Consider the following 17623-nt stretch of genomic DNA (forward strand, 5'->3'; position numbering starts at 1 on the left):
CAAGCAGAGGAGGCCATGAACAAGGCCTGCCCTTTCCTGCCCTTTCCTGAAGCGTTTTCAGACTCTTCTGCCCCGGGTTTGAGGAATCCACAGCCTGGCACCAGGAGCAACGGAGCACTTTCTGGGCATGGGAGATGGTTGGGGCCAGTAGGGAAACGCAGGCGCACCAAGCGCAGAATTGCCAGAAATCCTGTGAGCTTCAACATAGCCGTCGGCTGGTTTGCTTGCTGGCCCCCTCCCGAGAAAGAGGGGCAGGGGTGTATCCGCCCCCACCGTCCCACATCTTCTGGCACCGGCAGCAGCGACTTCGTTCAGAGCCGGCGACTCATTAGCTGCAGCTGCCCCACTCAGCAGCCGAGCGGGCGTGCTCGGTTGCGGAGACCGCGCGGGAGCGTCAGGAGGAAAGGAGCCGCGAGAGAGTGCGTAGCGCCGGCTGACGATGCCGCGCGTGTGACGAGCCGGCAGGAGGAGCCTGTCCGGGCGAGCGCATGGCCAGCCTCGCCTACCAACTCGGGCGCGCAGAGGAGGCGCGGCCGCGAACGGTGGCCGTCGGGCCAGGTAAAAGCGCGCGGCCAGAGGGGCGTCGCGGCGGCAACCCGCCTTCGCCCAGAATTGCGCAGTCACCGCCTGTCATCCCGGTCGACGTAGGCGAGCGCCCTGGTCTTGCTCACTCTCCCGGGGGGGGGAGGACGATTGTCGCTGGCAAGGGGCCGGCGGCAGGCAGGGCGAGCCCCTTCCCAACCGATGGCAGGCCTCAAGGTGAGAAGGGAGGCGAGTAGGGCGTACTTTGAGCTCCTCCCTGCGGGGAAGCCGCAGCGCGGCTTGTGCGTGAGCCGTAACCGTGTTCGGTGTTTACCAGTGCGGCCGCGGTTCCATTCCATCGGGCCCCGTTGTTGTGAAACGGGGCAACGGGAGGAGGAGGCGCTTCGAAGCTTGGAGTGTGTGCGCGGGGCGCGCTCTTGCTGCTGGCGGAACCGGCCTCTTTCCACTCGTGCCAGGCCTCTTCCGAGGTGGATGCGCCCTTGTCGGCAGCTCACGCGTGGCCCCTACTGGCCGTTCTGGGCGGCTGCTCTGAAGTGCCCACCTGGCGGCGGGGAACCCCTAGTGGGGAGTGGCGAGCACTTGCTTCCCCTGTGGCGCCGAGGCAGCCTCGAACCGAGCCGGACAACGACGGGATCTCACGACGAGCGGGGCAGCATAGCGGGGTATCGGACGCGTCTGGTCTCCAGCCCCGCTGGGGCGCCCTCGCCACTGGCACTCGCTGCGCTTTCTCTTGGCCTTCAGCTGCAGAGCCTTCAGCTGCAGAGGCCGCCGGCTGCCCCTCTCCGCGGGGCAGCCTTTGTAGCCGGGAGCCGCGCCGCTCTGGGTGCCACGTTCAGGCGAAGCAAGGTTTATTTGCTGTCTTCGGCCCAGCCCCCTTGGCAGCGCGGTGGGAACGCGCCGGTGTATGTCTGGGGGACCCCTCCTCCGCTGGGCAACCAGGTCCAGATCGCCGGGCTAGTGTGCGGAGGGGGGGTCGCTTATCAAAGGATGGTCCCTCCTTCATCCCGGTGGTTAGACTGTGAAAGCTGCTGCGGTGGTTCTCGATGGACTTTCCCCGCTGTCCTCAAGGGAGGGAAGGACCGTCCTCTCTTGCCCCTCCCGGGCGGTGCGGCTACCGAGCGCGCCGGTGCAAGGCGATGCGGCTGCCCTTTCCTTCGCCACAGCTGGCCGGCTAGAGGGGGGTCCTGAACCAGTCTTTCAGCGGCCGAACTCGTCCCTGTCAGGCCTCCCCTTCTTCCCCAGCTGAAATAGTAGGGACCCTCGAGTGACGCTTGCGGCCGGCTCGTTCCTGGACCGGTGTGCACGTGAGGACGGGCCCTGTGCCTGTCTGGAGTGCTGCGACCTGCGGCTTCTCAGCCGGTGTCTCCGCTCTCTGCTCAGCTGGCGGGGTGGGGCCTGATCCTGTGGGAAAGGACGCTGCCGGAGGATGGCCGGCAGACCCACGTGCGATTAATGCTTTTTATGTTTTGTATGTGAAACACGAATAGAATGTTGTGGGGTTTTTTAAAATGTTTTAGAATTGTTTAATGCTTTAATCAAATACATTATTTGCATGGAAAAACGTCAATAATTGCATAAATCAGGAGTACAACAGCCACAGCAACTCCTCCGAAAGAAAAAATGGGCGCCTTAAAATGTAAAGGTGGGTGTGGCTTAACGAAGAGACGCCACCCAGCCTGTTTCCGAGGCTTCTGCTAGAGGGGAGCCTCTTTGGAGAGTTTTTTCCCTGCTGGACCCCATAGCACAGCTCACCTTGCTCCACGATGCCTGGGCATTTTGAAGGGCCTTTGGCTCCATCTCACTGCTCTGATGCTGCTGGTGGCGGCCCAAAGGGATGGGGTGGTTCTGTGACTTCTGTGACGCTCCTGTGGGATAGCAAGACCTGTGGGACCATCATCTCTTTCCTGCAGCAGGCGGGCCTCGGATTCTGTGGTGTGTGGAGTTGTTGGCTGTTGGCTCACTGGAGCACCATTGTGCAGAGGTAATCGGCCAGGGCCTCATGCTCAGGAAGTCTGGGTGTTCATGCGTGTGGAGTCCCACTGGGCCATCTGGTTGCCCAGCTTTCTTTGTTTTCTATGCGCATACTGGCTGTCAAAATTTTGAATTCTGCCAAGTTTCTGTTCAGGATCTCTGGAATGAAACCTAAAGTGGAGATCTCTTTCCTTTATTTCAACTCTTGATCCTGTGTAAAAAGGACATAGATATGCATGTGGGAAAGGGGAGGGAGGGAGGGAGAGAGAGAGAGAGAGAGAGACCTCTGTTTAAAAAGACATAGGCATCATTTTCACAAGGAGTGCCTTCTTCCTTCAGGGCCTCTCTTTAGTGCCGATGCCTTGGGTGTTTGTGCTGAAAGCTGGTCTTTGTTTACTTATTTATGTGCAGCATTTATCCATTTGCATTGGATCAGCATGGAAGCAAACCCTTTTGGCATCCTCTGTACCACTTAGCAGCTGCAGATACATTAAGAGATGCCTAAGAGAATGGTAAGTTGCCTAAAAGGCGACTGTAAGACCAATTTAAAAAACAAAAAACAAATAAGCCAAACATATAAAGTCTCCACAACCACAACCTGCGCCAAGACCTGGAAGAACAACCACCTTTTTAATGATTTTCTGAGTGTCATTAGGGTGGGAGCGGTATGAATCTCCTGAATTAAGAGCTATAATTTAGCTGCAAATTGTGTCCAATTTTACTGTTCTAAACTGCAGGATAAGTGCATCAATTCTAACTAAAACCAAGGTTTCCTCCACTAAGTGTGGAGACCTTGGTGCTCTTTGAGCTTGGTTGTTTGCTTCCAAACATTTCATTACCCAATTAGGTAACATCATCAATATGAGAGAGATTTGCTACCTGTCAAGGGCCAAGGCAAGGCTTTGGGTCTTTTTTTAGTTTCTCAAATAGGCTAACTCTTGCTCCGCAGGGTTCCCTGGTCAGTTGAAATGGAGATACTACTGGTAGCAGCTGTTCAAATTTCAACTGACTTCGAAGCCCCCCCATACTGGCATTTCTAGCCATTGCTTCTGGAGAGTGCAGGAAAGTCCTGCAGCTTCTCTCTCTCTATTGCAGATGCGGCCACAGAATCATAGAGCAGGAAGAAGTTATTTTGCCCATCAAAAATGAAGCATCTCCAATAGATGGGTACCTGACACACTCAGCGAAAGGAGCTTGCCCCCCACCCCCACCCCCCGAATGTTGAACACACCCCATACTTAGAACAGTCTGGGCTTTAAATACAGGATGTGGCAACCTTTGTAAATACATGTCAGTTGCCAAACTCCCAAAGTTTGATAATGTGACTGTGAGGAGGCTGCAGTGATCATAAGTGTGAGAACTGGTCATTAGTCATTTTGTTCAGTGCCACTGTAAATTTGAGCAATCAATAAATGAATGGTTGTAAATCAAGGATGACCTGTAACAGTAGGTGGTTTCTCTCTTCTGAATATTTCTCATAGTTACCATGCCTGAGGATCACCCTCTGGTTGTTTTTGGGAAGTCCGTCAATCTCCAAAGTACAAGGCTTCCCATCAGTTCCAGCCTGCTTTTTGGGAGGAGCTAGGAGGCTGCCTTTGAGGGCCTTGTTAAAAGTTTGTATTTACTTGGCAGTTGTGCAGGAAGAGCTATTTTCAGCCTTTCTTGGCTCACTGAGAGCCATTTCCGTTGGGGCAGGGAGTGGGATGGGAAGGCTGTAATGATCAGGCTGCTTTACCTTGGGCATCAACCTTTGCTGCTCTGTTCTTGCCTAAATGTAGAACCTAACTTTTTTCACCATTGTTTTTGTTTCTCCAAATGCATCTGTACATGTCTCACTCCCTCATATTGCATATATCACATTGCTCATTTTATGTCTGGTGTTTTGTCCTTGGGGTGGACAAGTTTCTGCCTTAGTATATTTTGGAGTTTAAAGTGTGTATGTATATTGTGTTGGTTGAAAATCCTCCTGAGCTTTTCAGATATTCCTGCAATGTATGGAATGACAACTAAAAGAATGCAAATGACTAGCTGTCTGCAAGGAATATAAATCCTTCCACTCCCCACCATCCAGTCAGAGCTGAAGAAGTTTCTTGGATGAGAAGAGAAATGTCTTCAAAGAAAAACAAGAAAGTCCAGTTGCCTCTCAAAAAAGCACCTTTAGGACAATGACAATGTTGCTTTGTTTGTTATTCTCTTCTTTGTTTGTTATGGAGGAGCTCCTGCTGGGTCCTTTTTTGGATTTGAAGGCCCAGTTGGGATAGCCACAAGTTCTGAGAGCTTTCTTGATGTGTTTTAATTCTTCTTCTTTTCCCTCTTTACTGGTAGGCAAACCTTTAGCCCAGTGGTGTAAGGTTCTGATCACTCCCATTTTGTGTTCCAATGGATGGTGAGAATCAAAATGTAAACACTGATTTCTGTGTGTGGGTTTTCTGTAAACTTCAGTGTTAAGGCTTCTGTTTTCCTTAATGTGTACTGCTCAGTCCAAGAAAGCCAGACTATTTTCCTTGACATCTTTCCACGTGAACTAAAGAGCTGATGTTACAGAGTTGATTACAGAACCAACCCCCTCCCCCATATAGATCAGGAAGAAGCTTGTCCATTCCAAGGATAAAACATCCAGACATAAACTGAGCAATGTAATATATACAGTAGAAGGTAGTGAGCCATGTGCAGATCTGTACATTGGAGAAACAAAACAACCACTTCATAAATGCATGGTACAACATAGGAGAACAAACCCATCAGGACAAGATTCAGCAGTCCATCTGCATTTGAAAGACAAAGACCACTCTTTTGAAGACAGCAAAGTCTACATTCTGGATAGGGAGGACTGCTGGTTTGAAAGAGGAGTCAAAGAGGCCATCTATGTTAAAATTGAACAGATCTCCCTCAACAGAAGGGGAATGAGGCCACCTGTCTCTTGTTTACAACACAGTCCTTTCAGCAGTTCCAAGAAGGTTCCACACCCATTTGCACTATTCAGGTGACCCAGATGAACCCCCAAGTGGCCTCAATGACTCTCAGAGAGAGTGCTAACAGCCAGATGACTGCAAGGAATATAAATCCTTCCTCCCCCTCCATTCAATCAGAACTGAAGAAGCTTCTTGGATGAGAAGTGAAATGTCTTCAAGAAACAATTATTCCAAAGGTGCCTTTTGATAAAGCATCTTTGGGATAATTGAGAGCGGCTAACGATCAACCTCCCTCCACCAACCTTATCTAGTGATTTTATGTGAACTTTTTCCAAACTGATTTATAGTAATAAGTAGAAAAAGTAGTCACTGTACCATTTAACTATTCTTAACTTTTGTACATTTTCTGAAAATAAAATAAAAATTAATAGCTATATTGTACATTCTGTTGTTGGTGTAGGTTTTTTGTTTTCTTTCGCAAAGATGAAGTCAGGAAAGCTAAGGCTCAGAATGAACAAAGACTTGCAACAAAAATCAAAGATAATTTTAAAAAGTTTCTTTCAACATATAAATAACAAGAAAAAAGTCAAGGAAACAGTGTCATGGTTCCGACAGATGAAACTCTTTAAAAGAACTTTGAGGCATTGTTTACCTTAACGAATCTTTTATTCGAGAAACAAAGTATCTGGCACTACATAGTTAAAGCCAAAAACTGAATTCCCCTCCCCTGGGCACAAACTAGCAAAGCACAATTCTCTCCTCCAATTAACGGTCATAAATCACATTCCCCAATTAGCTTGAAGCTCAGGCTTTCTCCTCAGCTCTCCAGCCCACCAAACCTTTATCAATTCTGGACACAATAACCTTGATTCCCACTGCTGAATTATTGATGTTATGACTAACTAGACTCTCATCCACATCCCCCCGCCCAGCATCATTTAACTCTGTTGTCAAAACAAGAACATCCAATGTTAGCAGCGTTGACAACAATAGGTTCTACTTAAGAGAGAAGATGGCAAGGAAGTAACAGGCAGTAGAGAGAAAGCGGAGCTGCTTAACTCATTCTTTGCATCAGTCTTCATGCAAAAAGAAAGTATAGCCCAACCTACCAAAAAACTAACTGTAAAAGACAGACTAAAAATAAAAATTAAATAAGCAAGAAAATTGGATAGAGAACACCTATCCGATCTTGACGAATATAAATCACCGGGATCTGATGGTTTACATCCCAGAATTCTGAAGAAGCTGGCAGATATCATCTTAGAACCATTTTATCATATATTTCAAAAATCCTGGAACACCAGGGAATTACCTGAGGATTGGAAAAGAGCTGGTGTGATTCTCATCTTCAAAAAGGGAAAAAAAGCAGACTCAGGAAACTACAGACCAATTAGCCTAACATCAATACCTGGAAAGATACTGGAAATGATAATAAAAAACATATCTCCAAATATCTAGACAAATAAAATTATAATTAAAAGCCAGCATGGGTTTGTTAAAAATAGATCATGCCAAACCAATCTTTTTTCATTCTTTGACAAAGTGAACCACCAGCATTTCACTGGTCTTTTAATTTAGTCACCACCAGATGGATTTGTAACTGGCTGACAAAACGTGCTCAATGAGTCGTCCTCAATGGTACTACATTTAAATGGAGGGACGTAAGCAGTGGGATGCCACAAGGCTCCGTCTTAGGCCCTGTACTCTTCAATATCTTCATTAATGACTTAGATGAGGGAATAGAAGGGGAACTCATCAGATTTGCAAATGACACTAAGCTGGCAGGAATAGCCAACACCCCAGAAGACAAGCTCAGGATCCAAAACGATCTTGACAGATTTGAACAATGGGCCCTATCCAACAACATGAAATGTAGTGTGGAGAAAAACAAGGTTTTAGACTTAGGCAGGGAAGACCAAAGATACAAGTAATCATTAGGCGGAATCTGGCTCAAAAGCAGTAACTGTGAGAGCGATCTAGGAGTCTTAGTGGATGATAACTTAAACATGAGCCAGCAGTGTGCAGCAGCAGCCAAAAAAGCTAATACAATCCTTGGTTATATAAACAGAGGCATAGAATCAAAATCACGTAAAGTATTAGTACGGCTTTATAAAGCCCTAGTAAGGGCACACCTGGAATACTGCATCCAGTTTTGGTCACCACATTACAAAAAAGATGTTGAGGCTTTGGAAAAAGTGCAAAGAAGAGCAACTAAGATGATTAAAGGCCTGGAGATTAAAACATATAAAGAATGGTTGCAGGATTTGGGTTTGGTTAGTTTAGAGAAAAGAAGGACAAGGGTGGACATGATAGTGTTCCAATATTTGAGGGGCTGCCACAAAGAGGAAAGGGTCAAAGCATCAGAGTTCAGGACAAAAAGCAATGGATGGAAACTAATCAAACTAGAACTAAGGAGAAATTTCCTGATAGTGAGGACAATTGATCAGTGGAATGTCTTGCCTCCAGAAGTTGTGGGTGCTTCATCACTGGATGTTTTTAAGAAGAGATTGGAGAGCCACTTGTCTGAAATGGCATAGAGTCTCCTGCTTGAGCAGGGGGTTGCACTAGAAGACCTCCATGGTCCCTTCCAGATCTATTCTGGGCGGGTTGTCAGCCTCATGGCCGGGCAAAACAGGGAGTTGCAGATTTTTTTCTGCACTAGAGCCAGATGTTTTGGGGGAGGAAGCTTTGCACTCAAGAGGTGCAAGACACTTTGAAATGTTGGATGAAATGTAAAAGAGTTAAAATACTGTAAGTAAAGATTACATTTTAGAAGGCAACTCTATTCCTTCAATTTTGCATTATCCCACTAAAATGAGAATGGCTATAGCAGGATTGCTTTTAATTTGCAAACTCCCTTTTGAATAATTTTTAGCTAAAAACTCTACATTTTTCTTAATATACTGATATTTTTAATTGTGTTTGCTGCTCAGATTTACCTTGCTGAGATGGGCAGCCATATAAACAGAAATACATGCTTGTATTCATACACAGCCCCTTTTATTATATCCACGTGTCCATACATAACCATTTTATTGCAATCTGTTCCATCGCCTGCCAAAGTTTCTGCTATAGTAGAATTCCAGTACAAAAAATGGTCTCTGTAATTGCAGGGAGAATGACTTCCTCCAAGACCACTACAACTGCTGGGTTAGCAGAGAAAATGCAAGTTTGTGTAGAAGACTTATCACATCAAGTTCATCCAACAGGAAGGAGCTTCTGAAGGAAGTAGATGCATGGCTGGAGCTCATTTAGCAGTGAACTTAAGGAATACTTAAAAAGTAAGAGCAGAATCTCTCCTTATCTTGCCTCTTTCCTCCCCTCTGTCTGTGCTTTTTCTGCCTGGTCAAAAGGTTGCTCTGTTGCTCTCTGTCCCTTCAGAATGTGGAGCTGATGTCTCTCCGTTGCTCAGAGAAGCTTAGTGGTAGAAGACAAAACGTCCCTATTTCTAGAATGAGGAAAGAGAACCTGGAAGCATAGAAAACTGAAATATTGAAGTATTTCAATAAAATGTCAATATTTTAATATTGAAAACACTGATTCTAGAATCTTATCGGCACCCTTAATATATTTAAAGGTTTCAATCATGTACCCCCATTCCCTTCTGTCCTCCAGACTGTGCATATTCAGTTCCTTCAATCTCTCCTGATAGGTTTTGTCCCTCAAACTTTGCACCATTTTGTTGCCCGTCTCTGGACTCGCTCAATGTTACCAATGTCTTTTTTTAACTGAGGTCTACAGAACTCAACCCAGCATCTGAAATGGAGCCTGACTAACACCCTATAGTGGGATTAAGACAGACTGGAATCTCCCTGTATGGTCCACATGTCTTGAGAAGGAAGGTTGCGAGTGAGAATCCAGGGTGGGCAAGTTGGAGATGATGTTTCTCCACCATGGCCTTTCTCTTGGGAACAGCCTTTCCCTGGAGATCTGGAGGTGCGCCCTCTCCTCACTCTGGTGCCATTGCACTGTAAATGGAACGTTTTAAGTCCCTCTCAAAGGAGACACCAAATTTTTTTTGTGATATGGTGGATTTGTTTCTGATGTGTTCCTGCTGATTATAAAGGGAATGGTTTCTTTAGGAAGTGCTTGGGCTTCCATTTGAATAATCAAAAGTCAATATGGTCTTAAGATTCCCACACCAAGGTGTGTTCTGTTCTGGGAAAAAGATCATCCATAAAAAGGAATGTTATGAAGAGTTTGATAGTGCAGCAGGCCTTGCCAATCTGCTTGCAGCAAGCTGAGATGGCTATTTCTCTGGAAAGCAGGTTGTGGAGATAGTCCAGCACCATAGAAACCCTTTCTGATTGCAGAAGCAAGGATACCGAATCCCTCAATGGGCAGCCCTGTTCTTTTAACAGACTGTAACTGAACAGAGGTTCCGAAGCTGTGCTTGGAGTAATACCTGCATGGCGACATGCCTGCCAGGCTTGAAAATTATGCAATTAATTGTTTGGTGGGTTTTTTTGGGCTGTAGGAAAATTTGCAGCAAAGATGGGACAAATTCTGATTTTGCATTTTTGGAAGGGACATTCAGTAGTTGAGTCAGCTGTTAAAAGCTAGGATTTTCAAGTTCATTTTTAACCTTTGTAATGACAAGGAAATTAGAAGCAGACTTGGGATTCCAGTGGATAGAGGAAGAATTTTGTTTATGGGGGAAAATATTTTGCACAAGCTTATCTTGTAGGAAATGCATGGGTCCTCTGCAGAAAAAAGTAGGCTGCTGAATCATCTCTCTGTAAAGAGGATGGGATGGAAAGAAGACCTGAGCCTGTCCTGGAATATGTTTGTCAGTCAAAAAAAACAAAGTACAGTATGCATGGCCTAGAGACCCTTGGGTGATTCTAAATTAGCATTTTTATTTTGTGGCAGTTATGTCTTTTCCACCTGTGAGGCGGCAGGTCCTGAAGAAAGGAAACCTAAGCCCCACCTATCTTCCTTCTCTGGGTTGTTCCAGGTAACCCAGGGTGGGTTTTTGTTTTTGTAATGGCACCAAGGCAACATTCAGGTTTCGTGAGAAGCTTAGAATTTTGGTGGTTTACAAATTTAGTTTCTCTGGTGAGCGAAGATGTGGGTTGTGGGTGGCTTGGTAGATCTTTGGGGGCCACAGAAACTATTGATCAGCGGTGGTAACCTCAGTGGAGGCTGCAACAAATGGAGCAATTGGTGGCTGTTGATCAGCTATTCATGAACTGTTAAACGCCAGGTTGATCGGTGATTGTTCAAGTGATTGGGGGGGGGGGATTTGATTGTGTGGAAACATTATTGCCCCTTAACTAAAATGCTCTTGTGATGGAGAAGGGAACCAAGGACATTCCCAAAGGAAGAAGTGCTGTATTCAGGACCATATTTTGGTCATACACGCAGGCCGGAAAAAAAACCCATATACTATGTTCACATGAAAGAGTTTGCTTCTCTAGACTCACTGGTCATGGAACCAGGAAATGAACGCCCTCCCCCCCTGAGGTGGAGAGAGGTTAGGGAGGGTTTCTTCAGAGACTGCAGTGTAAAGCAAGTTAGAGAGGAGTCTTGTGGCTGCTCTTCAGCATCCTCTCCTGACACTGAGCGAGAATGTATGTGTGGGGGGGAGCGTTGGTCTGGTCTGATCAGGCAGCCTGTCCTTGAGCTTCTTGGAGTAGCTTCTCTCCAGCCCAGACGGGGTTATTGTTAAGTGAGCAGAAGCTTTCCCCCCCCCCCCTGCATTTAATTTATGGACTTTTCAGAAGAGCAGTTTTGAAACACTGGAATAATAGAGGATAAAAATTAAGTGAGAGATGTGCAAATAGTTGCTGTCAACTTTGTGTTCTATCGCAAGAAGCTTGTGGTAGGAAAAGAATTTGGCCCTTCAAAATAATGAGAAGACTACTAGCTGGAAGGCTTCTGTTTGTATCATACTTATATTTTTCTGTTTGCAGCAATGGACAAAGTGCAGCTAAAAGCCACCGCAGTGAGCCAAGTAAATAGGAACCAGGAATCACCAGTATTTTCAGCCTGAAGAAGCTGAACGGGTCTCACGGTGCCTTGCCCGTCTTATAAGGAATAATCTTGTCTGGCAGCGGCTGGAATGGTTTGTAGAAACGCTGCCTCAGAAGTAGACATTGTTTCTTTCTTTTGAGGCACACGCTGCTGCTAAGATCAGCATTAGGAAACAATGTTAAATATTACAGTTTGCTATTAGCACTCTAACCAAAGGAGGTTATATTTCAGTTGCTGGGTTGGAGTTTCCATTTAGGGATAGAAAAGTGAGATACCTTTCGTATTCCTGTCATTGTCAAATATCAGCTCCATCCCCTCAAAAACGAAGCAAGCTGGACCTATTATAACAGTGGTGGCGAACCTATGGCACGGGCGCCAGAGGCGGCACTCGGAGCCCTCTCTGTGGGCATATGCACCATCTCCCCAGCCCCGCCTTCTCCCACAGCCCCCTCCTCACCAGCAGCCCCCCTGGAGGAGAATTGCCCCTGGGTGAGGCCCACATGAAGCAGTGGAGCCAAGGACATGGTAGCTGGGCAGTGGGGACAAGACCCCCACCCTTTGCGCCCCGTTACGCGCAGATGATGATGCAGGGCACGGGCGAAGGGCATGGCCGCCATGGCGCTGCTGGGCTGCCTGGGTGATCTGTGGCGGGCTGTGGAGGTGGTGGGTGACCCAGTGGACAGGGCGGAGCGGGGCCAGAGGTGGGGGGCAGTTTTTGTGCACTCAGTTTCTAAAAGGTTCGCCATCACTGTATTATAACAACAAGGAAACACCATGGAATTAATTGGTAGGAAAGTAGTGTGACAGATGTGGCAATCCACCTTGGCCCTTGGCTCACCTTAGAAATCAAACCAGGCAGCAGGATAGTTGATCCAGGTATAAAAAAGAACCTCGTGGCAGATCGAGGAGTTCCACCTCCTGGGGTGCCCTGAACATTCCTGACATTTTGTGGCAGACCGAGGCAAAATTCCGACGGACATATATAAGTTATTTTTCATGGTTTTATCTAACATTTCTTGCCTTTTTGCTGAAACAGTAAACAGAGTTACTGTATCTGTTGTCTTTAAAGGAAGCAGGGGCAATGTCAGTGTAACAGTTTCTGGAATGAACTACAGTAAGCACCCTGAATAGTTTCAAAAGATTAATGCGGCTGGAAAGGAAGAAATGTAATTCTCACAGGAGCACATTGATCCGATCTATCCTGAATGCATCTTTCTAAGTGCATCCAGCCTCAAGGACATCACATTAGAATATATAAAATTGCAAGAACAATGCTGTCATTAATTATTGATGTGGCATAAGATAAGACAGGCAGTATTGAAATCTGAAGCCTCTATGATCTCTTTCAGTCTCAGGCTTTTTTTTTTTTTTAAATGTCCACAGCAGATAGATTCGCTGAAAAATTAGCCCGATATAGGAGTAACCAAGTAGACTCCCAGGCAAATGCTGCTTTCCGTTATTTTTTTTTACTTCTAAAGCATGTTTTGTTCAAATTCACCTTCATGGATTTTTCTGTTTCTTTTTTTTTAGGTGCCCTCTATCTCTTACCATGGAAAAGTGGGTTTTCTGCCTTCTGGTTATGAGCACCATGGCTATGAGGGCCCTGATGTGTCCCATGCGCTGCAGCTGCCAGACGGTGTCCCCCTCTTTCACCATTCTCTGCACGAAGAACGGGCTGCTCTTTGTCCCTCCTGCCATTGACCGACGGACAGCAGAACTCCGACTGATGGATAATTTCATCACGAGTTTGCGAAGGAAGGATTTTGCAAACATGACAGACCTGATCCATTTAACATTATCACGAAATACAATCAGTCATATTATGCCTTATGCATTTTTTGATCTTAAAGGCCTTCATGCATTACACCTGGATAGTAACCGACTCACCTATATTGATGAGGATCACTTCAAAGGGTTGATCAACCTTCGCCACTTAATTCTCAGTAACAACCAGTTACATTATATTTCATCTGGATCTTTTGATGATTTTATTGACATAATTGAGGATCTGGATCTATCCTATAACAATCTTGTTAATGTCCCCTGGGAAACTGTTGGGAAGCTTTCAAATGCCAATACTATTAGTTTGGATCATAACCTCATAGATTTTGTTCCTGAAGGCATCTTCTCTGACCTCCACAAACTGGCTCGGCTGGACATGACTTCTAACCAGCTCAGGAAGATCCCTCCAGACCCTCTTTTCTCCCGCATCCCTGTCTACGCCAAGCCCAAGGGCACCCCTCTGTCCTCTCTGGTCCTGAGCTTTGGAGGGAACCCGCTACACTGCAATTGTGAGCTAGTGTGGCTGCGGCGCCTGACTAGGGAAGATGACCTGGAAACCTGTGCCTCCCCACCCGAGTTGATGGGCAAGTACTTCTGGTCCATTAAGGAGGAGGAGTTTGTTTGCGAACCACCAATGATCACTCGCAGAACGGCAAAGCAAGTGATCATGGAAGGACAGAGCGTTTCCTTGAAGTGTAGAGCAGTAGGTGATCCAGAACCATATGTGCGCTGGATTTCACCGGGAGGAAAATTGGTCTCCAACACTTCTCGAACAATTTCCTATGAGAATGGGACTTTGGACATTTTAGAGACTTCCATGGAAGAGCACGGCATGTATACTTGTATAGCATCCAACGCTGCAGGGGAGTCCACTGCACCAGTTGAACTTCTGGTCAGCCCATATCCTCATCTCGCTAACAGCACAAACTCTGGCAAAGAAGCTGAGACAGGCCCATCGGATATCCTCATCTCGGCCAAGTCCAGCTTCTCTAATGAAACCAAATCTCACCAAGAGAGGAAAGTGGCCATTGCTGAGCTGACCTCATCCTCTGCCCTCATCCAGTGGTCTTCACAGCACCATATTCCCGGGATGAGAATGTTTCAGATCCAGTACAACAGTTCTGCTGATGACATCCTGGTGTACAGGTATGCATTCTTGCCAGGCTTGTTTCAAGTTTATTTCTGGCATGGTGCAGTGGTAGAAAGCTCGGTGATTAGAGGAGTAAAACTGCTTGCTTGACGCCTTCGCATGGAATGAGTTGGGATGGTAAAAGGAAGATCCTCATGAGGCAGAATGAAAAGAGAAACATCTCCCACTCAAAAGGGAAAATCCAAGCCAGGGCTCTTAGTTCCTCACGTTCCTTTTAAACTAGAACTCCATACAGGATAGATGAGAATTGCATTAAAAAACAGGCTGGTCAATTTCATTTCATTTTTGTGTCTCGATTCCTGGTGACTGCCTGGAGTAGTCCCTTTCGTTTTCTTGGCCACATTTTTGGAAGGGGTTTCATCTTGCCTTCTTACTAGGGCTGAGAGAGAGTGACTGACCCATGGTCACCCAGCCGGCCACATGCCTAAGGCAAGATTAGAACTCATGGTCTCCTAGTTCTCTGAAATTGCTTCCTAGGCCTAAGCCTAACAGTAGCTGGGGATAGAGCTCCTTCCTCCCTCCCTCCCTCCCTCCCCTCTCTCCCTGGGTTAATTTCCTCAATTTGCCAGTCCCAATTCTGCTCCCCATGGCAGGTGAAATATGGCCTAGGTTAGTCAGAGAAAAACCTATATGTCAGGCCTTTACATAATTGAAAAACAGAATTTAAATATGTATATACCATATATAGAGACTATAATGTTGCTTTGTCAAAGAAAGAATAAGAATGCACCATCAACTTGAAGCAGTTAAAAAAACACAGTCTTGTGTGTTGATGTTACAGAAGACCTCATAAAAATAGGTTTAATGCTATTTTTAAGAACCCTTTGGTTACTGGGCAATCTAAAATAATGTATGCATGCATGCATTTATTTCCACTTGTACGACCATCCATCTCATTATGTTAATAACCAAGAAACTTGGTTATTACCATACAAACCATACAAACTTATGAAATTCCTTCTGTAGCCCCATGATATCCTATACCCACAAGGGGTCCAGTAGCTCCTTTTCCAACCAAGAAATGCTATCAAAAGGCAGAAGCCTTCATCAGCTGCAGTTTACCTGAAGATACACAGCTCACGAAAGCTTCAGCCTTTTAATAAAGATGCTATAACAGTCCAAAACGGTGGTAGTGGATCCCTTCTCATGTCAGCTGTCTGCACTCAATTGCGTTTGGACCAAAGAGGCTAAAGGTCATCCCTTTGAAGTTTTAGGTGGATCTCCAAAGCTGGCAAATGGCTGTTGCCATCAAAGCCGTTTCCTGTTCAAAGTGAACAAAGTGGCAACCGAAGCTTCTCAGGCATAGATTCAGCTTTGATGCAAGGAGATTGGTCAACAGAGGCGGGCCAAAGGAGCAGCCCATCTGCGCTCAGTCACATCGCTCTATTCCCTTTGTGAAGTTTGCCTGCTTGCATCATTTTGTGTCAATGTTGCCCTGTGTTCACCAGGCAAGTAACTGGTGGCTGCCCCTTTGACTCACGGGCATAAGGTGTCCACAGGGGCGAGTACATTGTGATGTTAAAACACAAATTGCACTCCATATATACTTGTGTGCAATACTGTGATGCCAGGAGAAGAAGGCAGAAGGCATCACGATATCATAATGCACACTTTGCCATTTTAACACCCTCATGGCCACCAACGGACACTTATGTTGCCTACACAGCCAACGGCTACCCTATTCATCCTTTTAGCATTTCAGGAAATCACGAAAGTGGAGAGTGATGATGCTGTGTGGTTCTCTTGCTATATAGACTGAGTTTGTCTTCTCTTGCAGGATGATCCCAGCTTCTAGCAAGTCTTTCTTCCTGACTGATCTGGTTGCTGGGCGGGACTATGACCTGTGTGTCCTTGCTGTTTATGATGATGGTGTCACTTCTCTGACAGCAACCCTCGTGGTAGGGTGTGTGCAGTTCTCCACGGAGGAGGCATACCAGCAGTGTCAGTCCCTCCATGCACAGTTTCTTGGTGGAACCATGATTATTATCATTGGAGGCATCATTGTGGCGTCTGTCCTTGTTTTTATCTTTATACTTCTACTGAAATACAAAGTTTACATCAACCATCACAAAACCAAAAACCCTGAAGTGAATAATGTTTGCTCTCAAACCAACGGTAGTCAAAGTAACTCTCTGGTACATTCCAGTTCCAAACTGGCTGAATGGATCCAGCAAGAACGTTCAAGCTCACCATTCAGAGGCAAAAATATACTAGACTTTGACTACGAACGAGCAGTCTCTACAGAAGTGTCTGTTTTAAGAAATGAAGTCTTTCCTTAATAGTTATGCTGGTCCCAGGCAAGAAGCATTAAAAAATAACTAATGTAGTTGTATTTTAAGCTTCACTGTCTATTTTTAAGATCAGATGGTTTTAAACACTATTTTTTTAAACTGTAAAAGTTCTTGCATTCCTAACTATTTTTGTTGCACTATATTAAATATAAAGTGTGTGATTTTGAAAGTTTTTAGTCATTCTTATTTATTTGCAACCAAGTCTAGATCGGTACTTACAAAAGCTCCGTATACTGCAGGTTACGTGCTACTAAACAGATGCACTTCCCTTCAGCACCCTAGGTCATATTTCACAATAGTATGCTGAGGAGGAAGTGCATTTAAACAAACAGTGCTAAAAAATGTCAGTGGAACTGCCAGAGTTCAAAGAACAGAAAGGTTTAGGGAAGACTGGTACACAAATTCCTCAATTAACAACCACTGCTCAAAGTTGCGATGGTGAACAAGCGCACTTACAACAGATCATGGAAGTTCCCCCTGGTGCAGCACCCCTGCGATCCTGGGATGGTGACTGGGATGCTTGGCAACCGGCCTGAGCTTAAACAGCTCAAGCATCCCACAGCCACATGGTTGCCACTGGTGACCTTCCGTGAAGGCTTCTCACAAGGAGGGGGAAGCCAGCAAGGGAGGTTGCAAGGGGCTTCGGTCAGTTGCTCTCGTTGCCTTTTCTCCCCAGACCATGGAGTACAAAATCCGAGAGGTCTCATATTCCATACTGCACGCAGACTTGCATGCACATGGCACTGTAGCAGCCCCCCCCACACCTGACTTACCTAACCCTAACCTATAGCACTTACCCCACTCACTGACCTGCTTGCCAGCCCCCTGGGACTTGCCCCTTGCATTGACTTTGCTTCTGAGAACCTGGCAGGAGATCCCAAAACAGGTGAAGTCCTTGCTTAATGACAGGAAGGGGGAATGCCAGGTTGCTATTGCTAAATGAGGGGGTCATGTGATGTCACATTTTATGACCACATGACTTTAGTGATGGAAATTCC

General features: G+C 46.0%; 1 protein-coding gene across 1 annotated transcript; it reads left to right on the forward strand.

Annotated features, from left to right (window-relative positions):
- The first annotated feature begins 8695 nt into the window (after positions 1-8695).
- On the forward strand, positions 8696-16775 carry LOC107299388 (leucine-rich repeat and fibronectin type III domain-containing protein 1-like protein). Its single transcript, XM_015828752.1, has 3 exons — positions 8696-8707; positions 12933-14330; positions 16112-16775. Exons 2-3 carry the CDS (start codon positions 12952-12954, stop codon positions 16611-16613), a joined length of 1881 nt encoding a protein of 626 aa, XP_015684238.1. The 5' UTR covers positions 8696-8707; positions 12933-12951; the 3' UTR covers positions 16614-16775.
- The last annotated feature ends 848 nt before the right edge of the window (positions 16776-17623 follow it).

The sequence above is a fragment of the Protobothrops mucrosquamatus genome, unplaced genomic scaffold, assembly GCF_001527695.2.
Source record: "Protobothrops mucrosquamatus isolate PMUCROS unplaced genomic scaffold, P.Mucros_1.0 scaffold4860, whole genome shotgun sequence".
NCBI classification, from domain to species: Eukaryota; Metazoa; Chordata; class Lepidosauria; order Squamata; family Viperidae; genus Protobothrops; species Protobothrops mucrosquamatus.

Coding starts and splice junctions, on each gene's coding strand:
- LOC107299388 (XM_015828752.1), top strand. CDS start 12,952: ATGGAAAAGTGGGTTTTCTGCCTTCTGGTTATGAGCACCATGGCTATG. Junction 14,331..16,111: donor GATGACATCCTGGTGTACAG/GTATGCATTCTT, acceptor CTTCTCTTGCAG/GATGATCCCAGCTTCTAGCA.